The sequence below is a fragment of the Leopardus geoffroyi genome, chromosome D1, assembly GCF_018350155.1.
Source record: "Leopardus geoffroyi isolate Oge1 chromosome D1, O.geoffroyi_Oge1_pat1.0, whole genome shotgun sequence".
NCBI lineage: Eukaryota > Metazoa > Chordata > Mammalia > Carnivora > Felidae > Leopardus > Leopardus geoffroyi.
In genome coordinates, this window is record NC_059329.1 from 43,826,155 (window position 1) to 43,853,918 (window position 27,764).

The 27,764-nt window shown below is 35.7% G+C and overlaps 1 protein-coding gene across 2 annotated transcripts in view; it reads right to left on the minus strand.

The window, feature by feature from the left end:
* The window catches only part of TYR (tyrosinase), a 107,794-nt gene that overhangs the window by 58,293 nt on the left and 21,737 nt on the right, over window positions 1–27,764 (minus strand). For both annotated transcript variants that reach the window (XM_045483675.1, XM_045483676.1), the window contains exon 3: window positions 2,648–2,795. In XM_045483675.1, coding sequence (XP_045339631.1) covers window positions 2,648–2,795 — 148 coding nt within the window. The remainder of the gene's footprint in view (window positions 1–2,647; window positions 2,796–27,764) is intronic.

Here is a 27,764-nt window from a genome sequence, read left to right on the forward strand (position 1 = left end):
CTATCCTTCACGATGGTGCTTTTTCTTCCCTCTCCCTCTGCAGAATCTTCATCAGCTTAGCTCTGTGGGCTGAATGAGAAACTACTTTGCCATTTTCTTCTTCTTCTTCTTCTTCTTCTTCTTCTTCTTCTTCTTCTTCTTCTCCTTCTCCTTCTCCTTCTCCTCCTCCTCCTCCTCCTCCTCCTCCTCCTCCTCCTCCTCCTCCTTCTTCTTCTTCTTCTTTGAGAGGGGTGGGGCAGACGGAGAGAGAAAGAGAATCCACGCTGTCAGCACAGAGTCTGACACAGGGCTTGACCTCAAAATCCTGGGATCATGACCTGAGCTAAAATCAAGAGTCAGACACTCAACCAACTGAGCCACTCAGGTGCCCCTATTTGCTTATTATTTTTAAGTTATTTTAATAACTATACAGATATCTAATAGTAAGGATTAGCAGAGAATTCTAAGAGGACAGAAAATTTTAAATTTTAATTTTCATGGTGGCAAAATGGCCTAAAAGCCATATATCTGCATAATGGCCTTATCTATGTTAAGCAAACATGCCTTCAGACACTGAATTCAATTATAGTATTTTCTATAAATACAGATAAAAGCAAGCTAGCCACAGATCAACTGTTTTTTTAACTGTTTTCTCGTATATAAATATAGAATTCTGTGGTTTGTCAGGGGTCAGCAAACTTTTTCTGTAAAGGGCCAGAAACTAAATAGTTTCCATTTTGTGGGCCATATGGCCTCAGTCACAACTACTCAATTCTGTCCTTGTAGCATGAAAGCAGCCATAGACAATATAAATGAATGATGTGGCTGTGTTCCGGTAAATCCTTAAATACAAATAAGGCAGGAGACAGATTTGGCCATAATCCATAGTTTGCTTATTTCTTGCCTAGGGCATCAATGTGTCTAGGAAATCTAGAATTCTTTAACTTCATGGGGCACTAAAGATCAAAAAATGCCCAAAATTCACAAGGACAATATGATATAAAAATGACTTCATAAAAAGTGTTCAATATATCTTTTCTGGTAAGATGTTTTTCTAAGTGTTCTTCTTCCTTCTTTCTATATGGGTATAGGTAGTTATGATATATTGATATCAAAATTTTGGTGCTTATACACTTACTTAAAAACTGATTTCAAATAAAACTTGACTGGGGATATTACTTAATTCCTATAATAGAGTAGTCACGAAGGCAATAAAAATATGCCTAATAATCTTCCATCCTAGTGGTCATTTTTTAAAAATGTTTTCTTTATTTTTGAGAGAGAGAGAGACAGAGTATAAGTGGAGAAGGGCAGAAAGAGAGGGAGACACAGAATCCGAAGCAGGCCCCAGCCTCTGAGCTGTCAGCACAGAGCCTGATGTGGGGCTCCAACCCATGCACCATAAGATCATGACCTGAGCCTAAGTGGGAAGCTTAACTGACTGAGGTGCGCAGGCTCTCATAGTGGTCACTTTCTTAACTGTTATTATGTCCATACTCCTGGGAAAATGAGTGGGTTAGAAATGGTGATAATATAGCAAAACATCTAATTTTCAGTTTCAGTTTCTTTAAGACAGGAAAAATAGAACTTATTATATTTAACAAAGAGAAGGAAAGTATTACCTTAATGGCAGCTATAAATCTGTGCCCTTTACTCATTGGCTGTTGTGAGAAAATTACCTGAGAGAGGACCAAAAAAAAAAAAAAAAAAAAAAAGAGTCCTATATTCATCTGTCATGGTTCAGTGCTTTATTTCCTCCTCTCTTCTTGAAGAATTCCAGAAACAGAAAGCTGACCTTCCTCTATGTACTTTCTCTTCTGCTATCATCACCTGTGATTAAATCTAAAATCTTTATGGATAAGGTATTGCACATGTAATGGAAGAGGGTTAATAAGGGTGCAAAAGGCTCCAGGAGAATTAAATCACATTAAAGAAGATGGGTGAGCCATAGTGCATCATGTCTGGAGAATTAATCATATAATGCTCAGACCAAGGTTGAGATCAAAAACTCTATCTGTTTCTATGTGAGGGTCTGAGGTTGGAAAAGAAGAAATAACAATAATACCGCCAGAGAGAAAAAAATATATATATTGAAGAGAAATGTAGCATATTTGTGTCCTGCCCAGATGGCCTTAGATCCCTTGTGCCAGCCTTGTGTGCCCACCTCTCTGCTTTTACATGCTTTCCTCCTAACCAGAGGACTGTGCAACCTTCAGAAGACTGCCCTTGGGTACTGGAGCCATATAGCCTGTCTGGAATGGACTAGTGCCTGGGACCTTTACAACTGCTACCTCAGGGAAACCTGTAACCAATGACTATTTGATATGGTAATGCAAAAAACTTAGTTTTCTTATGTTAAGGCAGGACAAGTTGGGGTTTGCTTTACACTATCAAAATCTGGCTGAGTCTGGGATTTCAACTGACATTATATCTCATTTGGCTTTTTTCCCCTTCTTATCCTGCTTTACCCACACCCTTACTGGTTTCTCTTCAATAAAACACTTAAATGAAAACATTTGCATCCAACTCCTTACGTTAGGGTCTTTTTGTGTGAGAATCCGATCTGAGACAACAAAGTACCATAATTTCTTAGCTTTTATATAATAGCTAAAGTCCTACTACATTTAATACCAATAAGCACATAATTTGTGAAAAAGTGTCAACCAACCTGTCAACAAATGCATGGTGAAGAAGAAAAATGGGATCATTGGCAGATCCCTGTACCTGAGACATCGTTCCATTCATATAGATGTGCAAGGCATTGTGCATGCTGCTTTGAGAGGCATCTGCTATCCCAGTAAGTGGACTAGCAAATCCTGTTGGTAAAAAGAAAATTGAAAAGAAAAAATCAGTTGGCCCTGGTAGTTGAAAATCTCAGTGATTATCTCATTTAGTTTACAACTACATTTGAGAGCTTCATTCAAAGTAATAAAATTCATGCTGTAGTAGGATTCTTTACATTTAATAAATCTTGGTGGAATTTAAGGGTATTAATCTGGGGACGGTGGACTGATTAACCAGATGGACTAGGTGGAGCCAGTTGTATGCCCTCCTGATGCTTCTGCCTATTATTTCTCCTCTGGATACTGAAGAGTAGTAAGAACTTTTTATAATAATTAGCATGGTCACGTTCACTTAGAGCAGATCTTTCCAGCCTGTTATGTGTCTCCTTGCTTTCCAGTTCTGGAGGTTACTTTTAATTTTGGTTTCTGGTTCCAGAGGAAACATGAGATGTGTGACCTTCTGCATCACAGTATGGGGGACATCATCAGGTCATCCTAGATGTGCTAGATTTTGCAAGCTACCCATTTCAAAGTTGATCAAGACTCCATTAAATGGTTCCCTTCATTGCATCAGAAATACTAACAGTGGGAATATAATAAGGATGAGAGATATTATTTTCAGAATATTAACTGTGCTAAATGCTTTTGGCAGCATATGTCCGCCAACCTTTATAGCAACTCTGCCAATTACAAATTATTTTCCCCATTGGAAAGAAGAGAGAACTGAGTCTCAGTGAAGTTGAATTTTCCTAGGCTACACAGGCACTGGAAGAGTTGGGATTTTAACCTATATCAGTTAAGATATAGATCTTGTAGATCTGAGCTCTTGTTATTTTGTGTTCTCTCTCCTACAGCACCTGGGAAGAGCAAGAGTAAGATATTTTAGAGTCCATGCAGACAAAACATAAAACATAAATAAAACTCAGATTCAGAACCATACAAAGAAGTTAATTTATCAAAGTTAAATTGTAAAATAGCAACCTATTTGGGGCAATATGGCTAAGGGCGTATTATTAAATTTCAGAATTTGGAAATATCAAACAAACAGAAACTGTCATATGATGATGATGATGATGATGATGATGGTGATGATGGTGGTGGTGGTGGTAAAGGTAGATACACACAGTGGAGGCAATATGATTTGGGCAGGGGAGTTCTAGCTAATTTTGTGCATCTAGGTTTATTTTCTTGTCAAACTCTTCATTTTTTAAAGTTTATTTATTTATTTTGAGGGAGGGAGAGAGAGAGAGAGAGAGAGAAACATGAGCAGGGGAGGGACAGAAAGAGAGAGAGAATACCAAGCAGGCTCTGCACTGCCAGCTCAGAGCCCAAGGAGTGACTCAAACTCATGAACCACAAGATCATGACCTGAGTGGAAATCAAGTCAGACGTTTAACTAATGAACCACCCAGATGCCCAAACCTCTTCATTTTTAAAGGTGCAACCCTTGACTTTCACATTCACTGCTTTTTGCTCTTCCACCACTGTGGCTCACAGTATTTCTGCCCCTCAGTTTGTGACTTTTTTCTTTTCTTTTGAGCTTTTTGTACTCATTCTCAGAGACCATCCTGAGCCCTGCACTCACTGGAAGCTTAGCCTAAGAACATACACTTCCATCCCCTCTTGTCTGTGAAACTTTTATGATTATATACATTGTGTGTGTGTGTGTGTGTGTCTGTGTGTGTGTGTGTGTGTGTGTGTGTGTGTGTGTGTATCCCTTACTATATGCAGGGATTTTTCTAAGAGCTTGACATGACAAATTTCTTATACTTTTCAGAGTGATCCTACAAATTAGGTATCTTTATCATCTCCATTACATAGACTTGAAAAAAAAGGGGCTTAGAGAAGTAAAGTAACTTGTGTACAGTTAAAAAATAAATAAGAGAAATTAAAGTTGGGACACAAGCTTGTTTTATTCTAGAGCTTAGGCTCTTGAATGTATCTTATGTAGCAATAAATTACATATCATGGAGGACAAACTTCTGTAGATCAATAGTCTTTAAGCTATTATCCTTAAGAAGCACCAAATGAAAGTTTTAAAAACACATTTTATATGTGCTCTCACATATTTTTAAGTAGATTCCAGATTATTTTAATCATAATTGTAAATACTTTCAGAGGTTATAACTTCAGAGATATTGCAAATAGCACAAATTTAAAACTAAAAAATTAGTACCACTTTTTAAAAATACATCCATCTTATTCACTATCATCCATATCAAAAATACCTAAACAAACTCCATTATCGCCTGAAAATTTATGAGGTTTTCTTTTTTGACTTCATATCATATTTTTGTTCTACTTTCCCTTACAAACATACTAAATGTTATATAAGTTATGCTTGATTTAAAGAAAAAAAACTTTTTTGCAATTAAAATAGGTATACAATTAAAATTGTCTTTAAAAATTTCATGTAAGTATTAATCTAAAATGGGTTAAGGGGCGCCTGGGTGGCTCAGTCGGTTAAGCGGCCGACTTCGGCTCAGGTCATGATCTCGCAGTCCGTGAGTTCGAGCCCCGCGTCGGGCTCTGTGCTGACAGCTCAGAGCCTGGAGCCTGTTTCAGATTCTGTGTCTCCCTCTCTCTGACCCTCCCTCGTTCATGCTCTGTCTCTCTCTGTCTCAAAAATAAATATTAAAAAAAAATAAAAATAAATAAAATAAAATGGGTTAATTTATCATTAAACATTTTAGCCATAGCAACCTATCAAAATCACATAAATATATTAAACTGCTTTATAAAATATTAAATATAAAAAGGTAAAATTTTAGTGAAAATTTATTTCTTAATAATATTGGTGAAAGATCATTAATTAAAAATTAATTCAGCTATCCATGGATTAATACCCCAAAGGATAAAGCTTAGCATACATTCTATTCTAAATTTCAGAAACTAAATGTAGGTCCTGAGAAAATTTTGTTCTCAAAAATAACTACATGGAAACAAAAGAGGTTTTAGAGTAATTTCACTTAATTATTTTAACTCTATTTTAGTTATATGCCAAAAATGACACACTAATCCATCATCAAATAATCTGATCCATCAGCTGTAACTCAACCAAGAATTCTTTCATGAAAGCAATCTTATAAATTATGAATTTATTTACAAATCACTCAACTTGCAAGACATTTGCTACCTAGTCATTAAAGTCATGCCCTTTAGCAACACTGGCACCAATATTTTGAATTTTCTATCTGTTTGACACCCTGTAAGTTTTTACCCCTTCTGATAATGTGTTCTGTTGAGTACGGATTCAGGATGTGTGAGAAGGTTTTTCTTGTGAAAAGTAGGAAATAGGATTGTATATGGGGCAGAGGTAAAGGAGAACCTTCGGGAGCCTTTCCATTTAAGATTGATTTTAGAACAATGTTCTTGGGAGGAGGACCTGGAAATAAATTTGCTTAACACTCTCTGTAACATGTACCCTGTAGAAAGTCTTAGTGAACCTGCAGTAGTGTGTCTATCCCGTTTGAATATACTGCTATAGAGAAAAGATTGTTAGAATTATGCAATCCCAGCTTTAAATTCTATATTTCTTACCAAAAGTATGACCTTTGTCAAGTTAAATTTTTTTTGAGACTCAGTTTCTTCATTGGTAAGAGAGGGAATAATTAATGCCTATCTGGATTCTAATGAGGAATAATTCTGTAGCAGGTGTGAAGCTTCTAGTATAGAATCTGGCACAAATGAATGCTTCCTGAGTAGTACCTGTCACTTCTATCAGTTCATTGCATTTGAACAATGGGTGGTCATCATGAGAGGACTGGCCAAGAATATGGGGGTACTCCCCCTGCAGGAAAGTCTCTTTTGCCACAACTCCCCACCATCAGGACCCATCCCAGCACCCGACACCTCTCCCCTTCCTAAACTCCTTTGCTCTACAGAAACCTGACTGCTGCTTGCCTTTATCCAACATTAGAGTGATCTTAGAAAGTAGGATTGAACCCAGCATCCCCCTACACCGCCATCTTCCTCACAATGAATGGATAAAGAAATTGTGGTTTATATACACAATAGAATACTACTTGGCAATAAGAAAGAATGAAATATGGCCTTTTGTAGCAACATGGATGGAACTGGAAAGAGTTATGCTAAGTGAATTAAGTCATACAGAGAAAGACAGATACCATATGTTTTCACTCTTATGTGGATCCTGAGAAACTTAACAGAAGACCATGGGGGAGGGGAAGGAAAAAAAAGAGAGGGAGGGAGGCAAACCATAAGAGACTCTTAAAAACAGAATAAACTGAGGGTTGATCGGGAATGAGAGGGAGGGAAGGGTGGGTGATGGGCATTGAGGAGGGCACCTGTTGGAAGGAGCACTGGGTGTTGTATGGAAACCAATTTGACAATAAATTTCATATTAAAAAAAAAAGAAAGTAGGATTGCCATTCTAACAGTGTTCTCAGTGAGGCTTGTGTTTCTTTACTCGCTTCTTTGGCTAATTTTCCAGATACTGAATCTGGGAAAGCCTCCAAAGTTATTCAGAAAGGACATCTGAATAAGAAGCATATGGAATTTGTCAGAATATTGTGATACATGCTCAGAAATAGTTCAAAGATACAGACTGAGCAAATATCTGACCTCCTGTGACAGGTACTCGATTATTAATATAGATCATGTTACTATATTAACTCTTAAATGAACTGTGTACATCTTGTCTCTTGAAATAGACTAGAAATGCCTTATACGTAGGAACCAAATCTTTTGCTTTGATTTTCCACAAAGACAGAGACTCTCACATCTTGGTATTTAAAAGAAAACCAGATATAAAATATGTTTCATTCCCTCACTTATACCATTCTATAGAGATTGGGAATAAGAAACATACATTTCTCTCCATAAAATCTTAAGGGACCATCAGAACGCTCTACTCTGCTGCTTGTTAAGAGACAAAACAGAGAAAAATGTCATGGATGTGAATACTATGAAATTTTGAATAAATGATTTTCTATTTTACTTCTTCACACAATTCATTATTTTGTCAGTAAATCACTTTGGAAAAATAAGAAAGGATTATACCAATATCAATAGATTCTCTTGCTGAGATTTTAATTCTCTTTTGGAAGAGCAAGTCAAAGAGGAAATTCTAGGCACCAAATAATAACAATTTATACTTGAAGCTTTTGAAATATCTTTTACATAGGTGATCTCATTTGAACCCCAGGGTGACCTGTTATTATAAATAACATCATTGTCCCAATTTACAGATGAGAAATCAAGTTTATAGAAGTTACATGTCTATTAGTTAACACACCTACATTCAAGCTAGTAATTTAGGGAATCAAGGAATCGAATATAGCTCTTCAAACCTGTGGGTTTTTTTTTCCTCTACACTGTGGTTGGGTTGTATCTGTGCTGACTTGATACACCTTGGAAGCCTGTTTTTACTATGGACTACAAAATGAATTTATGAGCTTGCTATTTCCATCTACTAAGAGCAAGGTGCAGGATGTGTCACTGTTTCACTCTTGTCCAAGGATCCCCCATGATGGGAAGTCTAATAAGTCAGCAGGGACCTTGTTAGCAGTCACAGATGCCAAAATGGCTCAAAGTTCTTTGTGAAGGGCAGTGACGGTTGCCCAAATTACTCTGTGTTAAGCCTTCAAAACTGCGTGTTGTGTTCCTACGGGAAATTAATAAACACAGTTTCTGGCTGATCATAACAGTACGAAACTTCAGCTTGTCAATCCATGATTTTTCTCTTTTGTTTCCTCCTCGAAAGTACTCTGGAGACTTTTTCTGTTTGTTTGTTTGTTTTTGACTGAAGCCTATCTCTGACCCCTGGAGATTCAGATTTAATTGGTATAGAGTGGGGGCTCAGGCACTTGGAATTTTAAAACACCCAAGTGATTCTAATGCGCAACCAGGGTTGAAATTCGCTGGTTTAGGCTAAATTGCTTTCCATCCTCTAAACTTGAGCTCACAATTTAAAAACTTTACCTCTGACTATATTATTCTCTTCACTTGAAATTTTCTCTTCCTATATCCTGACAGTCCAAAAATGCTTCTGCCTTTGAAATCCTACACCACACACTTCTGACTTAAAATATTTTCATGCTGATAACTTCTTCAACATGCACACTTGAAAATGACGTTTAAAAAAGTCTAGCAATTACTATGTGGCAGGCACTGGATGGACATTTTTACATGTATCTAATTTAATTCCGATGCTTCTTTCTAGGAACCTGGGTTATAGATGTTACACTTTATCATGTCTGGTAGATTTTGATATGTGAGAAAGTACGTAGTCAAATCTTCAGAACAGAGTATCTTTATTTGATTTAATTTCATTTTAAGTGCATCTCAAATCTATTTTAATATTTCTTAGAGTTTCAGTGATATAATTGGAGAAAAGAAAGCAGAACGATAGAAAAATGTACATTAGGGCATGTGAAGATTGAAGCGACATGACTGTTATGCCCCCCTGGCTATATTTCCCCTGATTACTCTCCTAATATGCAACTTAATTCAGGATCTATAAAGTGCATAGCCTCACGAGGTTACACACAATGATGTTAGGGGGTAGTAATTGATGCTGAGTACTTTTAAAAGGCTTATAATTTAAATTACTTGTAGCAGAAATATAATATTGCAGATCAAAAAAAGATCTTGGCTCTAAGCAAGTCCCTAGATACAATGGAAGCATTAACTTTCAATCCAATTTCAGGCTTTCTCAAATAAAGTACTAGCTCTACAGCCATAAATGTAATTAATTAGCATTTATGTTTATTAGAAAATACTTTTAATTCCTCCAACAACAGTGAATGCAGCAATGTAACATGTAATTATTAGATGATAGTTAAGTTCACAAATGCTTGACAATTTCTGTGGTTCTCCAAAATACAGTCCCAGAGCGAGCAGCATCACCTATAAATTTGTCAGAAATGCAAATCCTCTAGCCATACCAGAGAACTATTGAATCAGAAAGTCAGTGGGTTTCACCATTTGTGTCAAAACAAGTCTTTCAGGTAATTCTAATGCACACCAAAGTTTGAGAACCACTGCTCTAATTATTTGCATCGTTTGCACAAAGACAATAGTGGATACTTAGTCATAGTCATCTCCATAAACTCAATAAAGGAGAGCAGGAGAATTATTTCATGTGTCATCACTTTAAATTGTTTGTAACTTTAGGGCGCCTGGGTGGCGCAGTCGGTTAAGCGTCCGACTTCAGCCAGGTCACGATCTCGCGGTCTGTGAGTTCGAGCCCCGCGTCAGGCTCTGGGCTGATGGCTCAGAGCCTGGAGCCTGTTTCCGATTCTGTGTCTCCCTCTCTCTCTGCCCCTCCCCCGTTCATGCTCTGTCTCTCTCTGTCCCAAAAATAAATAAACGTTGAAAAAAAAAAAAATTTAAATTGTTTGTAACTTTAAATATCAGACTAATTTCTCCTGTTAGGAACCTCAATGTGTGTGTGTGTGTGTGTGTGTGTGTGTGTGTGTGTGTGTGTGTGTTTTACGTGTACATGAACATATGTAATCATTTTCTTTACATACATGTTACAAATATGCAGCATATATATAATTCATACCATCCAATGATTTTTTTCAGCATTTCTCAGATCTTATCTCTACTTTATGAACACATCCATAGAATGATCTTACACATCAATTGTCCATTTATTCATTTAAAATTTGTCTGAAACTTATTTTAAGGTAAAATTTTACAATGGCTTTCTATATTCTAGGTCTATATCCTATATCCTGGAAAGACTCAGGAATAGTGAACTACACAGCAGAGCCATTTAGTTCGCTGAATTATACAAACTGAAACAAAGAACTTTATAGACAAGGTGTTATTCAAGCTGTATTCTTGTCCCTGTTCTTCACTTATGACTGAATTGGTAGTGCTTGGTGCATTTGGTGTATTTCCTTGGGTGTGCTAAAACTTTGTTAGTATATTAATGCTAATGCTAACCAGTTTTGAAGCAAAGCTAGGGGAACCAACCTTCCTAGTCCCTGTTTGCCCCAGGTTGTTCTTGGTTTAGCACTGAAAAGCCTGTGTCATATGTAGGACCAGCTTCATAAGCATGCAGCTGAGTGTTCCCCGCCCAAAGATGCCTGTACTTGGTTTAATGCTCTGCTGTTGCTATCTTGAAATTCTTAATATTTTTTGAACAAGGTATTCCATATTTACATTTTGCATTGGGCTTTGCAAGTTATATAGCTAATCCTTGTCCTGGATGTGACAAGGATCCCATAATCCTAGGCAAACAGAGATGGTTAGTCACCCTGCTAAAGTTCTATATAACATTCTGTCATGACAGGCTTCATTTGATAGTGCAATTCTATAAAATACAAGTCAAGTGATTTAAATGTGTCCTTTTTCTTATTAATGCTTTGCTTTTTAATTAGGCAAGATCATTTAATGGTATTTTCATATGCAGGTTACTAATTCCCTATATATCTATAATTTTCTGTAATGAATATTTTAACATATTTGTGTTATATTTTATAGTTTGCAAAACACTTCCAGGCACATATTCTCATGTATCATTCCCAGTAGTGTGCTAGCAAAGATTAATAGGCAGATCTTGGAGGTGAAATGGGGCACGGGGGCAGAATACGCTGTTTTGTAGCATCTGTCAATTTTCATGGTGTAAATATTCCGATGATTGTTAGTTTCAAGGTACCAACTTGATGTCTTTGAGTAAGAATGGAGAAAAAAAAAATGCTGTCAGCTCTCATAGCTGGTAAGAGCTCCAACACATTACTGGATGTTCCTCAAATAAGGGAGATAGAATAGGGGTCACCATACTTATAGTGCAAATGCAGAGGTTGTGGAATCTGGATGAGATTAAAGTTCACATGTGTTTTGACTGGCTAATGCCAAAACTATCTCTTTAATTTTCTCATTCCAAATCCCGTGTTCTTCCCCTTATACCATTCTGTCTTTCTTATCACTCATATCTATAAATTTGTGTATAATAATTATTGCAACAAATGCACGGGAGCATACATATGCCATGGATGAAAAAGTTTAACATCAAATAAAGTTAGTTTTAGGGAAGCAAAACTTAATAAAGATTCTACTTATATTAAATTAGGGGTAATTTTGAGATGCCTGGTTGGCTTAGTCAGTTAAGCATCCGACTTCAGCTCAGGTCATTATCTCATGGTTGGTGTGTTTGAGTCCTGCATCAGCCCTCTACTGTCAGCACAGAGTCTGCTTCAGATCCTCCGTCTCCCTTTCACTCTGCCCCCGCCCCCCGTTCGCACTCTCTCACTCTCTTTCAAAAATAAATGAAACATTAAAAAAAATAAAACTAAACTAAGGGTAATTTTTTTTTTTTTTAAATTGAAGGGTAGTTGACACAATGCTGTATCAGGTTCAGGTGTTCAACATGGTGATTCCACAGCTCTACATTATGCTATTCACACAAGTGGAACTACCATCTGTCACCATACAACACTATTACAGTATTTTTGTCTATATTGTCTATGCTGTACCAAGGGTATTTTTAAGATGCCTTTGATTAAAATCATTTGAAAATGTGTTCGAGGTTTTCACGGGTTTGCATTTTCAAACTTCAATTTCAAGGAGAGGCTTGTGCTTGCATAAGATGAAATGTCATCTTCACAATTTAATTATAAATGGAAATATTCGTATATTTTTTTAAAAAAATTAATGCTTATTTTTGAGAGAGAGAGAGAGCATGAACAGGGGAGAGGCAGAAAGAGAGGGGGAGAGAGAGACAGACAGAACCTGAAGTAGTCTCCAGGCTCTGAGCTGTCAGCACAGAGCCCGACGTGGGGCTTGAACTCATGAACTGCAAGATAATGACCTGAGCCAAAGTAGGACGCTCAACCGACTGAGCCACCCAGGTGCTCCTGATTCATATATTTTATTTGCCTTTGTTACTGCTTAGTTACCACTTGGCCACAAAGATTTTTACAATTACAACACTTTCAACTTCTGTGTGGTAGGCACTAGGCTAAGTGTTTCCTTATGTTCTTATGGAACTTAATCCTCTTAGTAACTCTGTAAATAGCATCATTAAGCCAACTTTCAGGTGGTGAAACTAAGGCACAATAAGAATCCATGGTTTATCCAAAATCATTCAACTGATAAGTGGCAGAGCCAGGATTTGGGCTATCTACCAGATTTCAAAGGTCTGCTCCTAATCATTTTGTTATGCGTTTTTAGTTGATATAGAGCTATCAGTTGTACTAAAATATAAAATCTCTGAGATGACAGTACATCTCTTCTAGTTCCAGCAGTACCCTTGTTTCCCTTAATTCTTTTCAATGAAAAAGCTGAGGCATCTGATCCAGCCCAGTTTTCCATAATATTCTCTTTCAGGGTAGAGAAGCTTCTATACTGGTGATTCCTACTCTCCCTCTTTTCTTGGATGAGTACCTTACAAGCTTCCTTCAAATGGTTTACAGTTAGCTGGATCAATCAAATCCCTGCCATAAAACACAGTGAAAGCTGGGATTCTGGTAGTGCCACCAATATATAAGGCCAGATGTTCACCTCCTTAAGCCCAATATTTGTTTCTGTCAAATTGAATTCTCTTAATGAATTTCAGAAGTCTGTAGAAGGGTTTAATTGCATGTCATAGGGGCACTTGTACCCCAATGTTTATAGCAGCACTTTCAACAATAGCCAAATTATGGAAAGAGCCTAAATGTCCATCAACTGATGAATGGATAAAGAGTTGTGGTTTATATATACAATGGAATACTACGTGACAATGAGAAAGAATGAAATATGGCCTTTTGAAGCAATATGAATGGAACTAAAGAGTGTTATGCTAAGTGAAATAAGTCATACAGAGAAAGACGGATACCATATGTTTTCACTCTTATGTGGATCCTGAGAAATTTAACAGAAGACCATGGGGGAGGGGAAGGAGAAAAAAAGTTAGGGAGTGAGGCAAACCATAAGAGACTCTTAAAAACTGAGAATAAACTGAGGGTTGATGGGGGGGGGTGGGAGAGAGAGGAAGGTGGGTGATGGGCATTGAGGAGGGCACCTGCTGGGATAAGCACTGGGTGTTGTACGGAAACCAATTTGACCATAAATTTCATATAGAAGGGTTTAATTGTGTCTCAAAGGTTGATTTTTAAGTCATTTTAAATAGAAACTATCATCATGTTGTTACACTTTGGATGCCAACTCAGCTTAGGACTAATACTTGTCTGAAACAACTTTTGTCTACTGGAAACCTAAAATACTAGTCTACTCCATTATTTAGAATTTAGTTTGTATGTAGAGCTAGAAAATGAAACTGTGCATCAGCATGCAAGTCAGGGACTTTATTATTTAATGAAATTTTCCCATCACAGAGACTGTTGTAAGTAATTTACAAATGTTAACTCATGTCATCCTTGTAACAACACACAAGGAAGGTGTTGTGATTATCTTCACTTTTTAAATGAGAAATGTCAAGTAAAGACATGTTAAACTTACCAAAAATCATCTGGCTATTAAGTGATAGTATCAGGGTTTTAACCCAAGTAGTCTATTAATCACTACTCTCTGCTTCCTCTAAAACTTGGTCTCTCTATTTGAAAGACTTGGGGACATGACCTCCCCTGTTGATGATCCAATTTTGCTACCTATTATCTGTGTGACCTTGTCAAATTATTCTGAATCTCAGTTCCCTCATCTCCAAAATAAATGTAATAATAAAGATGGTATAAAGCTTTTGAGAGGAGTAATTAAGATAATGGATGTGAAAAGATTTTAGGAACTGAAAGAGTAGAGCTATTGATATAAGCAGTTGTTATTAATTACAGGACTCTCTGTGAATTTCTAAGGTTATTATGTTAGGATATTGGAAAGAATTTGTAATTTTCCCCTTTTTATTCTTTCCACTTTATCTTACCTACCCCAACTCATCTTGAGAATATCAAATCATCAAAGTTTCTCTAAAAATAAACACTTGGTTAGGTCCCTCTATTTAATAACACACTTCTCTTTTTAATCATTTACTTTCTTTGGATTATAATTACTTATTCATGGTCCAGTTCTTAGCTACACTGTAAGTGCCAAGACAGAAGGATCTGCATCATATTCACTAGTTATTGCTAGTGTATTGCGAAGTACCTGCACGTGGCAGATGCTTTATAAATACTTGTTGAATAAATAAACATAGGATATTTATTTCTCCTCTTAAAACATGAAACCCAGTTGCTAGCATAATTTTAAAATAAGTTATGCTAAAAAGTAAACTCAGTTAAGCTACAAATTTTGTGAAACATGCCCATAATGTTCCTAGGCTTATTGGTGAGTGAGAGGGATCATGGCTCTGAATCTGGCTCTTATGTATTTATTGAATAGGCCATCCTCTCAGTATTCTCCCAATAGAGTAATTAATTGTAGGTAGGCCCAAGCAGCTTGTATGAAAAATAGTTATGTTGTTGCTCCTCATTGGAGGAAATAATAGATGTTAGGAAAGAAAAGATAGGTGATTCTTCATTCAAACCAAACATGTTAATAGAAATAATTATTCACACATAAATCATGGGATACATTTTGGGAGATGCCATTGAGAAAGAAGAATATATAATGGCTAGGGAAAACAGAATTTCATGGATTTTTCTACCTGGTACAAAATGGGATAAAGTGGGAAAATATCATAGGAAAGTGGAGTGAGAAGAAGAAAGCAATGGCAAGTGAGAAAAGGTAAATTAAGAATCGAGCCTTCAATGTGAGATATCCTAGCCCAAAACTAAAACCCTCAGCAATTAGTAAATCCTAGAGAGGAAAAAAAGGGAAAGTCTCAAACAGAAAAACCCAACATATATCTATTCAGTGTGTTCAAAAAAACCATTTATTTGAACTCCTGTATGCACAACAAACCTCATATTTAGGTGTGGCCCTGAAAATGAATTGTGGCTAATGAAATATGAGCAGAAAGTAGGTAGACCACCTTCAGGTTTGACCTATATATTTTTCCTATAGGACTCTCCAAACACCTGCTTCTCTTGTCTCCCAGGAATATGCAGAAGAGCCATCAGAGAGTTGAGGGATAGTGGAATCACTAAAATAGCCACATAAAAGGCCACTCACCAACTATTAAGATCGAAACTGGACTTGGTGTGAGCAAGTGATCAATTTTCATCAGGTTAGACAACTAACACTGGGGGCTTGTTTGTTACAGTTCGTATATCTTCATGAGTGTGGGCTACTATAACAAAGTATTGTAGGCTGGGTGGCTTATAAACAAAAGAAATTTATTTCTCAGGGTTCTAGAGGTTGTAAATTTGAGATAAGGGTGCCAGTATGGTCAAGTTCTGGTGAAGACCCTCTTCCAGTTTGCAAATTACTGGCTTCTGGTTGTGTCCTCACATGGCAGAGATCAGAGAGGGGAAGTAAGCTCTGTTGTGACTCTTATAAGGACACTAATCCTATTCATGAGGGCTCCATTCTTATGACCTCATCTAATCCTCATTAAATCCCAGAGGCCCACCTTCTAATACATTGCTAAGTGGTAGGGTTTCAAGACATGAATTTGGAGGGGGCACAGTCAGTACATATATTCTAGCATGTTACTCTAATTTCCTAAATTATATCATAAATTCTCTAAACTTAATAACTTGAAAGGTCTGGAGTAAAAGAATATTTTGGCACTTCACTTACCACTACAGAAATACGGCTATCTTATATGAAACACAGGAGACAGAACACTGTAGGGGAAGTACAGTAAAACCTTGGGTTGTGAGCAACTTGTTCTGTGAGGGTTCCACAAGACGAGCAAACATTTCTAATAAATTTTAACTTGATAAACAAACAATGCCTTGCATTACAAGTAGTATGTGACACTGAATGTCACATGACCACAACTGAACCATTGGTTCTCTGTCTCTTGCTGTCGGATTGTGAGTGATCGTCTCCTATGTTTGGATGTTCAGTCTCAGGCCATGGTGTTTGGCAGAAATCCATGATTTTTCAGAATGTTGGAAGGTGCCCACAACTGGCACTAGTGTATTTTTTTTTTGTCACTTCAAAACACCTATAGACAGTCCTTTGCTTTTCCATACAAGAATAAGCTTAGGAATGCTTTGTTTCATTCTAGGTCAGGCTGCCTGCAGATATAGACTCTTTCCTCTGCAGCCTTATTGCCAGTTACATTAAATACAGTATATGACAAGAGTTTATTAATACTGTGCTGTAGTCAACATCATGCGAGCATATAAAATGGCCCCATGCAGAAAAAGGTTGAAAAGAAAGGCAGTAAGGAGAAGGAGATAATTACGGTGGAAGAAGGAAATCATTGAGAAGTACGAAAGAGGTATATGAATTGCCAAAATTGCGAGATTTTATAAGAAGTCTATCTTGACCATTTGCACAGTATTAAAGAAGAAAGAAGAAATAAGGGGCTAGATTCGTTGTGGAATGAATCATCTGAGCTTCTGTTATTTCTTACGGGGAAATCTGCTTTGATATGTAAGTACTTTGGATTAAAGCATGTTTTCGGAATGAATTATGCTCGCAAAGCAAGGTTTTACTGTACTTGATGTTAATTTCACAACAAACACTAGGAAAGTATTTCAGCAAACACTAGGGAAAGGGATTGTAACAGAAATTGCTAATTTTTTCTCCAGCACAGGGTCTCTTCTTTTTCCTAATAATAAATATCCTAAATGTAGTGGGACACATGGCCACTAGCTGGAGATTACATTTTTGAATTACCCTTTAGAGCTAAGTGTGGCCATGTTTGTTTGACCATAGGGATAAAACAGAATGGATGAGAGACACTTCTAACTTACGCCTTTAAAGGGAAATGGACAAGCATTCCTCTACCCACTTTGCACTCTTCCTGCCAATGAAGTGAAGATATTAGAACGAAGATTTAGAGAGAGACGTTGGGAGTTGAGCGTGGTAGAATTGTACTACCAGTACTGGATTATCCACCTCTGTTGTTTCATGAGAACAAAATAAACATCTTTCTTTTTTAAGGCACCTTATTTGGGTTTTCTTTCTTACAATATTTTAAAGTGAGTCCTAATAAATAGAAGGAGAAATAAGCAATATCTTATAGATATTAGCAATTAGCAATATCTTATAGAACTAATGATCTGTGCAATCTTGGAAGGAGTCCTTAGAACCATAGTTACTTTTGGTGTATATATAAGTGATGCTTCTTATCCTTATTAATTACCATATTTCAAATATCTCTGCCTATAAAATAAATCCTTTTCATCAGTATATACTCATCTACTTATTTAAGCACTGAAGTTATAATTTCAAGTGCACAAGCTTTCAAAGCTTCTGTTGATAAGTCACCTACTGCGAGGTCAATGTCACATGATTCTGAATTTGCTATAGAATGAAAATGAAAAATAAGTATAGTTTGGGTTAAAATTATTGATAAAAATATAATAGAATTCTAAAACTATGCATAAATCTTAAAGAAATAAATCTTTATAAAATAAATCTTTAAAAACATTTTCTTCATTGTAGTATAACAGAGGCTTCCCACATTTAACAAACATTATCTTATTTGACACTCATATGAACATTCACAGACAGTGAGAAATATTCTATTTTATAGATGAAAAATATAGTGTGAATTTAAATGGTTTACCCAGGATCTCATGCCTTGAGTTCAAGTGATGTCTCTTCAAGGATATTAGTATAATTACCAAATTTCTAAACATTTCCCACTGAGATTATGAGCTCAGAATTCATACTGATTTTGAATTCCAGCTCTGCCATTTATGATCTCTGTTGCTATAAGCAAATGACCTTGCCTTTCTGGCATACTTTTTTCTCATCTATAGAATGGGGATAATAAATAAAACTTACCTCTTAGGACAAGGTTGATAAAAGGTAGAAAAATTGTTTACTAAAGTACCTAACATTTAGTAACCTCTAAATAAATGTTAACTATTAGTTTTTTCTTAATTTTAATTTTTAAGAGAGGATATATTTATAGCATACTAAAAATGTACAACCCTAGGGAGTACAATTTATATTATATTTTATAATTTCATCCTCTAGAGCACAATACAATAAAAATTGGATGGTGTCACCAGAGTTGTATGAACAGTAACCTTAATGAATTTTTTTAGACCTTGATAGTTTTGATTTCACACGTACTTGGCACTGTAAACAAGCTTCTATTTCACATGTTTTTCCTTGGATCCGGCTAAAACTCTACTATAAATTTCTACTGAAATCTGTAACAAACTAAAACAATAAATAATCACTTTGTTTTTTTTTTCTTTATTTTTAATTTTTTATTTAAATTCCAGTTAGTCAACATACAGTGTAATATTAGCTTCAGGTGTACAATTTAGTGATTCAACACTTCCATACAACACTAGGTGCTCATCACAACAAATGTGCTCCTTAATTCCCATCATCTGTTCTACCCATCCCCCCAACCACCTGCCCTCATATAACTATCAGTTTGTTCTCTATATTTAAGAGTCTGTTTTCTTGGTCTTCCTCTCTCTCTCTCCATCCCCACCATGCTCACTTTTTGTTTCTTAAATTCCACATATGAGATCATATGGTATTTGTCTTTCTCTGACTGACTTACTTTACTTAGCATAACACTCTCTAGCTCCATTCATGTCATTGCAAATGGCAAGATTTTATTCTTTTTTATGGCTGAATAATATGTATGTATAGGTAATACATGTATACATGCATTATATGTATATATATGTATATATGCATATATATGTATATGTATATATGTATACGTATATATGTATATGTATATATGTATGTGTAATATATGTGTATATATGTATATTCCACTATATATATATAATATGTGTATATATATATATTTATACACACCCCATCTTTATTCATTTATTAGGTGATGGATGCTTGGGCTGTTTCCATAGTTTGGCTATTGTAGATGCTGTTGCTATTGGGGTGAATGTATCCCTTTGAATTAGTATTTTTGTATTCTTTGGGTAAATACCTAATAGTGTAATTTTTGAACTGTAGAGTATTTCTATTTTTAACTTTTTGAGAAACCTCTGTGCTGTTTTCTATAGTGGCTGCACCAGTTTGAATTCCCACCAACATTGCAAGACGGTTCCCCTTCCCCTCACCAACACGTTTTTTCTTGTGTTGATTTTGGCCATTCTGACAGGTGTGAGGTAATATCTTGTTGTAGTTTTCATTTGTATTTCTTTGATGATTCTTGATGTTGAGCATCTTTTTCATGTCTGTTGGTCATCTGGATGTCTTCTTTGGAAAAATGTATGTTCATGTCTTCTGCCTATTTTTAACTGGATTATTCATTTTTGGGTTTTGACTCTTATAAACTATATATTTTGGATACTAACCAATATTTTTCAGATATACCATTTGCAAATATCTTCACCCATTCCAGAGGCTGCCTTTTGGTGTTACTGATTGTTTCCTTTGCTGTGCAAAAGCTTGCTGTTTTAATGAAATCCAATAGTTTATTATTGATTTTGTTTCCCTTGCCTCAGGAGACATCTAGTTAAGAGGTTGCTATGGTCAATGTCAAAGAGGTTATTGCCTATATTCTTTTGATGGTTTTCTGTCTCACATTTAGGTCTTGCATCTATTTTGAATTTGTTTTTGTGTATGGTATGAGAGAGTGGTCCAGTTTCATTCTTTTGCATGTTGCTATACAGTTTTCCCAACACCATTTGTTGAAGAGACTGTTTTTACCATTGGATATTCTTTCCTGCTTTGTTGAAGATTACTTGACCATACAGTTGTGGGTCCACTTACGGGATTTCTATTCTGTTCCACTGATCTATGTATCTATTTCTATGCCAGTACCAAAATATCTAGATTATGACAATTTTGTAAATAACTTGAAGTCTGGAATTTTGATGCCTCCAACTTTGCTTTTCTTTTTCAAGGTTGTTTTGGCTGTTCGGGATCTTTTGTGGTTTTATACAAATTTGCAATTGTTTATTGTAGTTCTGTGAAAAATGCTGCTGGTATTTTGATAAGGATTACATTAAATGTGTAGATTGCTTTGGGAAGTATAGACTTTTTAAAAAAATGTTTTATTTATTTATTTTTATTTTATTTATTTTTTTACTTTACATCCAAGTTAGTTAGCATTAGTGCAACAATGATTTCAGGGATAGATTCCTTAATGTCCCTTACCCATTTAGCCCATACCCCCTCCCACAACCCCCTCCCAAGCCCTCTGTTTGTTCTCTATATTTAAGAGTCTCTTATGTTTCATCTCCCTCCCTGTTTTTGTATTATTTTTGCTTCCCTTCCCTAATGTTCATCTGTTTTGTATCTTACAGTCCTCATATGAGTGAAGTCATATATTTGTCTTTCTCTGACTAATTTTGCTTAGCATAATAAGCTCTAGTTCTATCCACGTAGTTGCAAATGGCAAGATTTCATTCTTTTTGATTGCCAAGTATACTCCATTGTGTGTATGTATACTCCATTGCCAAGTATACTCCATTGTGTGTGTATATATATATATATATATATATATATATATATATATCACATCTTCTTTATCCATTCATCCATTGATGGACATTTGGGCTCTTTCCATACTTTGGCTATTGTTGATAATGCTGCTATAAACATGGGGGTGCATGTGTCCCTCTGAAACAGTATACCTGTATCCCTGGAATAAATACCTAGTAGTACACTTGCTGGGTTGTAGGGTAGTTCTATTTTTAATTTTTTAAGGAACTTCCATACTGTTTTCCAGAGTGGCTGCACCAATTTGCATTCTCACCAGCAGTGCAAAAGAGGTCCTCTTTCTCCACATCCTTGCCAACATCTGTTGTTGCCTGAGTTGTTAATGTTAGCCATTCTGACAGGTGTGAGGTGGTATCTCATTATGAGTTTGATTTGTATTTCCTGGATTATGAGTGATGTTGAGCATTTTTTCATGGTTCGGTTGGCCATCTGGATGTCTTCTTTGGAAAAGTGTCTATTCATGCCTTTTGCCCATTTCTTCACTGGATTATTTATTTTTTGGGTGTTGAGTTTGATAAGTTCTTTATAGATTTTGGATACTAACACTTTATCTGATACATTGTTTGCAAATATCTTTTGCCATTCCATCAGTTGCCTTTTAGTTTTGCTGATTGTTTCCTTTGCTCTGCAGAAGGTTTTTATTTTGATGAGGTCCCAATAGTTCATTTTTGCTTTTGTTTCCCTTGCCTCCAGAGATGTGTTGAGTAAGCAGTTGCTGTAGCCAAGGTCAAAGAGGTTTTGCTTGCTTTCTCCTCGAGGATTTTGAGGACTTCCTGTATTACATTTAAGTCTTTCATCCATTTTGAGTTTATTTTTGTGTATGGTGTAAGAAAGTGGTCCAGGTTCATTTTTCTGCATGTCACTGTCCAGTTTTCCCAGCACCATTTGCTGAAGAGACTGTCTTTATTCCATTGGATATTCTTTCCTGCTTTGTCAAAGATTAGTTGGCCATATGTTTGTGGGTCCATTTCTGGGTTGTCTATTCTCTTCCATTGATCTGAGAGTCTATTTTTGTGCTCGTACCATACTGTCTTGATGATTACAGCTTTGTAATACAGCTTGAAGTCTGGAGGAAGTACAGACTTTTTAACAATATTTGTTCTTCCAACCTATGAATGTGGAATGTCTTCCCATTTCTTTGTGTTGTCCTGAAATTTCTATCATCAGTGCTTAATAGTTTTCAGACCATAGGTCTTTTGCTTCTTTGATTAGGTTTATTTCTAGGTATCTTATGGTTTTTTGGTGCAATTGTAAATGGGATTGATTCTTTAATTTGTCTTTCTTTTGTTTTTAAGTTTATTTTGAGAGAGAGAGAGAGAGAGAAAGAAAGAGAGAGAGAGAATGAGTGGGGGGGAAGGGCAGAGAGAGGGGGAAACAGAGGATCCAAAGAGGGCTCTGTGCTGACAGCAGAGAGCCCAATGTGGGGCTCTAGCTCAGGAGCCTTGAGATCATTACCTGAGCAGAAGTCAGAGGCTTAACCAACTGAGCCATTCGGGCACCCCTTAATTTCTCTTTCTGAAGCTTCATTATTGGTGTATAGAACTGCAACAGGGGTGCCTGGGTGGATCAGTTCGTTAAGCCTCTGACTTGGACTCAGGTCATGGTCTCACAGTTTGTGAGTTTGAGCCCTGCATCGGGCTCTGTGCTGACAGCTCAGAGCCTGGAGTCTGCTTGGGATCCCGTGTCTCCCTCTCTCTCTGCCCCTCCCCCGCTCACTGTCTGTCTCTGTCTCTCTCAAAAATAAACAAACATTAAGAAGATTAGAAAAAAAAAAGAAATGCAACAGATGTCTGTATGTTGATTTTGTATCCTGTGGCTTTACTGAATTTGTGTATCAATTCTAGCAGGTTTTTGGTGGAGTCTTTAGGGTTTTATGTATAGAGTATCATGTCATCTGCAAACAGTGAAAATTTTACTACTTCCTTGTCGATTTGTATGCCTTTTGTGTCTTTTTGTTGTCTGATGTGTGGCTGTGACTAGGACTTCCAGTACTATGTTGAACAGAAGTGGTGAGAGAGGACATCCCTGTCTTGTTCCCGACCATAGATGAAAAACTCTCAGTTTGTTCCCAGTGAGATGATATTAGCTGTGGGTTTTTCATAGATGGCCTTTATTATATTGAGGTGTGTTCCCTATATACCTATTTTGTTGAGAGTTTTTATGAATGGATGTTGTACTTTGTCACATGCTTTTTTCTGTATCTATTCAAATGGTCATATGATTCTTATTCTTTCTTTTTTAAATCTGGTGTATAGGTTTCATTGATTTGTGAATATTGAATCACACTTGCATCCCCACAATTATTCCCACTTGATCGTGGTGAATGATTCTTTTAATGTCCTGTTGGATTCAGTTTGCTAGTATTTTATTGAGAATTTTTTTCATCCATGCTCATCAAGAATAGCCTGTAGTTTTCTTTCTTAGTGGATTCTTCATCTGGTTTTGATATCAGGATAATGCTGGTATCATAGAATGAATTTTGGAAGTTTTCCCTCCTATTGTATTTTTTTGAATAGTTTGAGTATAAATAATTACTGTGATCCTCTTAAACTTAATAACAAAGAAGAAAAATATAATTATTCATAGTCTCTGGCATGAAATTGACTGGCTTGAAAAAGATAGAGACTAGAGTTAACCCTTGTTATTTGTAGATGTAACATTTTAATTTTAGATCAGATTTTTCCAAATAAGTGTTTGAAATTTATAAACCAAAAGATTTTAAAACAGTATTTGTAGAAATAAAAGACACAAGATAATAAAAGTGAATGCATTTTATGGTCAAATATGTTGGAAATTTTTCTAGTTAAACAAATCAAAAAAGCTTTCTATATTGTAGAATTTCTCAGATTTCTTATTCTAAGATGTGTTAAAAAGGGTATGTACCATCTATATTTCCTAAATAATTTAGTCTAATGATCAACTTTTTATTCTACTCTATACAGATTTCTTTAAAGGAAAAATTGATTGCTTATTTCATAGATCGTTTAGACTACTTATATAAAATTCCCAAAACTTATGACATGTAACAATTTACATTTTACTTCAGACCAGGAATTTGACAAATGGAAGATTTAAAAATAGGAGCAAGACTCTTTCTTAACCAGTGACCTAGGCTAGTCATTTACTTGGTCGTTGCCTCATAAAATATTTCTGTTCTTACTTTACTAAAACATAAACAGTAGCTAATATGAATTTATATGGAAATCCATTCCTTCATAAAATATGATTATAAAATAAAAAGCAAATGTTAATGATGTTTGTATAAATGAAAACAATGCAAGGATTTCTAATAAGGGTGGTTCTTAAGATTAATAAAGATGTTTTAGAGATGTAGTAGTTCTTGGCCTACTAGAACTATGATGTATATTTAAGGAAATTTCTGTGAATAATCCATAGGTTCAGGTGAATTGTATACTAGTTATTGGGTAATTACTTTATTCTCTTGGGCAATAATTCTATTTATCTCAAGCTGGCAGGAAAGAAATGATAATAACTATTTGCTGAATGCAACATTTAGAATAAAATTTATATTATGCTTGCCCTAAGGCTGTTTCCCATGTATCAATAACTATAATATTATCTTGGATGGTGCTACAAATTTTGGTTCTTGATTTATGAATAAAGCCAATGTGCAAAAGTATTGTCAAATGCTTGACCAAACAAAGACTGTTAATAGTAGGGTCTTTTACCTCATCCATCTACTTAAAAGTAAACATTTTTGTTTGTATCTTGGTTTTGTTTGTTTAAAAATTAAAGTTATAATTAGTTTTTTTATTTTTTTAAGTTCTAATTTTGAGATAGCTGTAGATTCACATAAAAATGTTAAAAAATAATGAGAAATTTCATGTGCCCTTTATTCAATTTCCCCCAATGGTATCACCTTGAAAACCTATAATATAATATTATAGCCAAGATATTGTCCTTGTAAAAGTCCAGATATAAGACACTTACATATTAAACTAGCCTCACATGAGGGATGTTGGGCTGTGGTTTTCTTTCTTTCCCCCTTTTTTTAAATGATATTTTCCTGTCAGCTTTATGTTATTGATTGATTTCTAGTTTGATTCTATTTTCATCAAAGAACAAAATCTGTATGATTTCAATTCTTTTAAATCTATCAAGGTCTGTTTTATAGTCTAGGATGTGGTTCATCTTAGTATATATTGTCTGGACACTCAAAAAGAATGTTTATTCTTTTGTTGTTGTGTGAAGTGTTCTATAAATGTCAATTGGATCTTTTTGGTTAATGATGATGTGAGATCTTCTATATCCTTGTAGGTATTCTGTCAAGCCTTATCAATTTTTACGAAAGGGGTATTAAATTCTCCAACTATATAATTGTGGATTTGTATGTTTTTCCTTTCAGTTTTATCAGCTCTTGCTTCATATATTTTGGAGCTCCATTGTTTGTGCATACATATTTAGGATTGCTATGTCTTCTTGGTAGAATGACTCATTTATCATTATATGATGATCCTCTCTGTCATCTCAGTGTTAACTATCTACTAATGGTCTTTTCTCATTCAAGCATGAAAGTTTCTTGGTGTGATGAGTGATTTGTGTTTGAAACCTAAACATTTTGGGTATTATGTTTTGAGACTCTTATCTTATTAAATCTTCTGTTTTAACTGGCTTTCTTTGCTTCAACTCCAACAAGGGAAAGGGAAATAAATATTGCCTCATAACTGCTAGGTGGGGATAGAAGTCCAGGTTATCCATTTGACCTGCTTTCCATGAAGCCTCTATACTTTCTGGCTTTGAAAAGTAGGAATGCCTCATTACTGCTCCCCACCTGGCCTCCACTCATAACACAGATTAAATGGCCTCAATGTCACTGGGTAGTAGTGGAGGCCCTGCCTCACCATAGGTCTCCTTTGACACCAATCCAACAGAGAAGGAGAGTCGCCTTTTTACTGCCAGGTGGGTATGGAAGTGCAGGTTCTCTGCATCACCTTCATGTAAGATAGGGGGAGTGGTTCCTCACTTCGTGGTTGGGATGGAAATCTCTCTTTTTTTTTTTTTTAATTTAAATTCAAGTTAGTTAACATACAGTGTAGTCTTGGCTTTAGGAGTAGAACCCAGTGATTCATCTCTTACATATGACACCCAGTACTCCTCCCAACAAGTTCCCTGTTTAATGCCCATCACCCATTTAGTCCATCCCCCCACCCACCTCCCATCCAGCAACCCTCAGTTTGTTCTCTGTATTTAACAGTCTCTTATGGTTTGCTACCCTCTCTGTTTTTAACTTATTTTTCCTTCCCTTCCCCTATTATCATCTGTTAAGTTTCTCAAATTCCACATATGAATGAAATCATATGATATCTGTCTTTCTCCAACTGACTTATTTCACTTAGCATAATACACTCTATTACATCCACATTGTTGCAAATGGCGAGATTTCTTTCTTTTTCATCACTGAGTAGTATTCCATTATATATATTATATATATATATATATATATATATATATATATATATATATACATGTATACGTGTATATGTATAAATATACACATATGTATATATGTATACGTGTATATGTATACACGTGTATATATATATATATATATATGTATATATATGCATATACATACACACACACACACACACACACACACCACATCTTCTTTATCCATTAATCAGTCAATGGACATTTGGGTTCTTTCCATACTTTGGCTATTGATAGTGCTGCTATAAACATTGGGGTGCATGTACCCCTTCAAATTAGCATTTTTGTGTCCTCTGGATAAATTTCCAGTAGTGCAATGCTGGGTCATAGGGCAGTTCTATTTTTAATTTTTGAGGAACCTCCATAATGTTTTTCCAGAGCGGTTGCATCAGTTTGCATTCCCACCAACACCACAGAAATACAAACAATTATAAGAAAATACTATGAAAAATTATATGCCAACAAACCGGACAATCTGGAAAAAATGGACAAATTCCTAGACACCCACACACTACCAAAACTCAAATAGGAAAAAAATAGAAAATTTGAACAGGCCCACAACCAGCAAAGACATTGAATCTGTTATTAAAAATCTCCTAACAGATAAGAGTTCTGGGCCAGATGGCTTCCCAGGGAAATTCTACCAGACTTCTAAGAAAGAGTTAATACTTATTCTCCTCAAACTTTTCCAAAAAAAATAGAAATGGTAGGAAAGCTTTCAAACCCATTCTATGAATCCAGCATTACCTTGATTCTAAAGCCAAAGACCCCACTAAAAACAAGAATTACAGGTCAATATCCCTGATGAAACTGAATGAAAAAATTCTCAACAAGATACTAAAAAATCAAATTCAACAGTACATTGAAAGCATATACTAACAAATCAAATTCAGCAGTACATTAAAATAATTTTTCACCATTATCAAGTGGGATTTATTCTTCTTACTCAGACTTCTCTGACACCATGCAGCCAGGGATTGGGACACAGTACTAATCTGATAATGATGGAGGTCTAGTCGCCCCAACCAGACTTTCTTTCTTCTCTCTCTCTCTCTCTCTCTCTCTCTTCCTCTCTCTCCCTCTCCCTCTCTCTCTTTCTATTTCATTTTGTTAAATTTTCTTTCTTGCTGTTTAAAT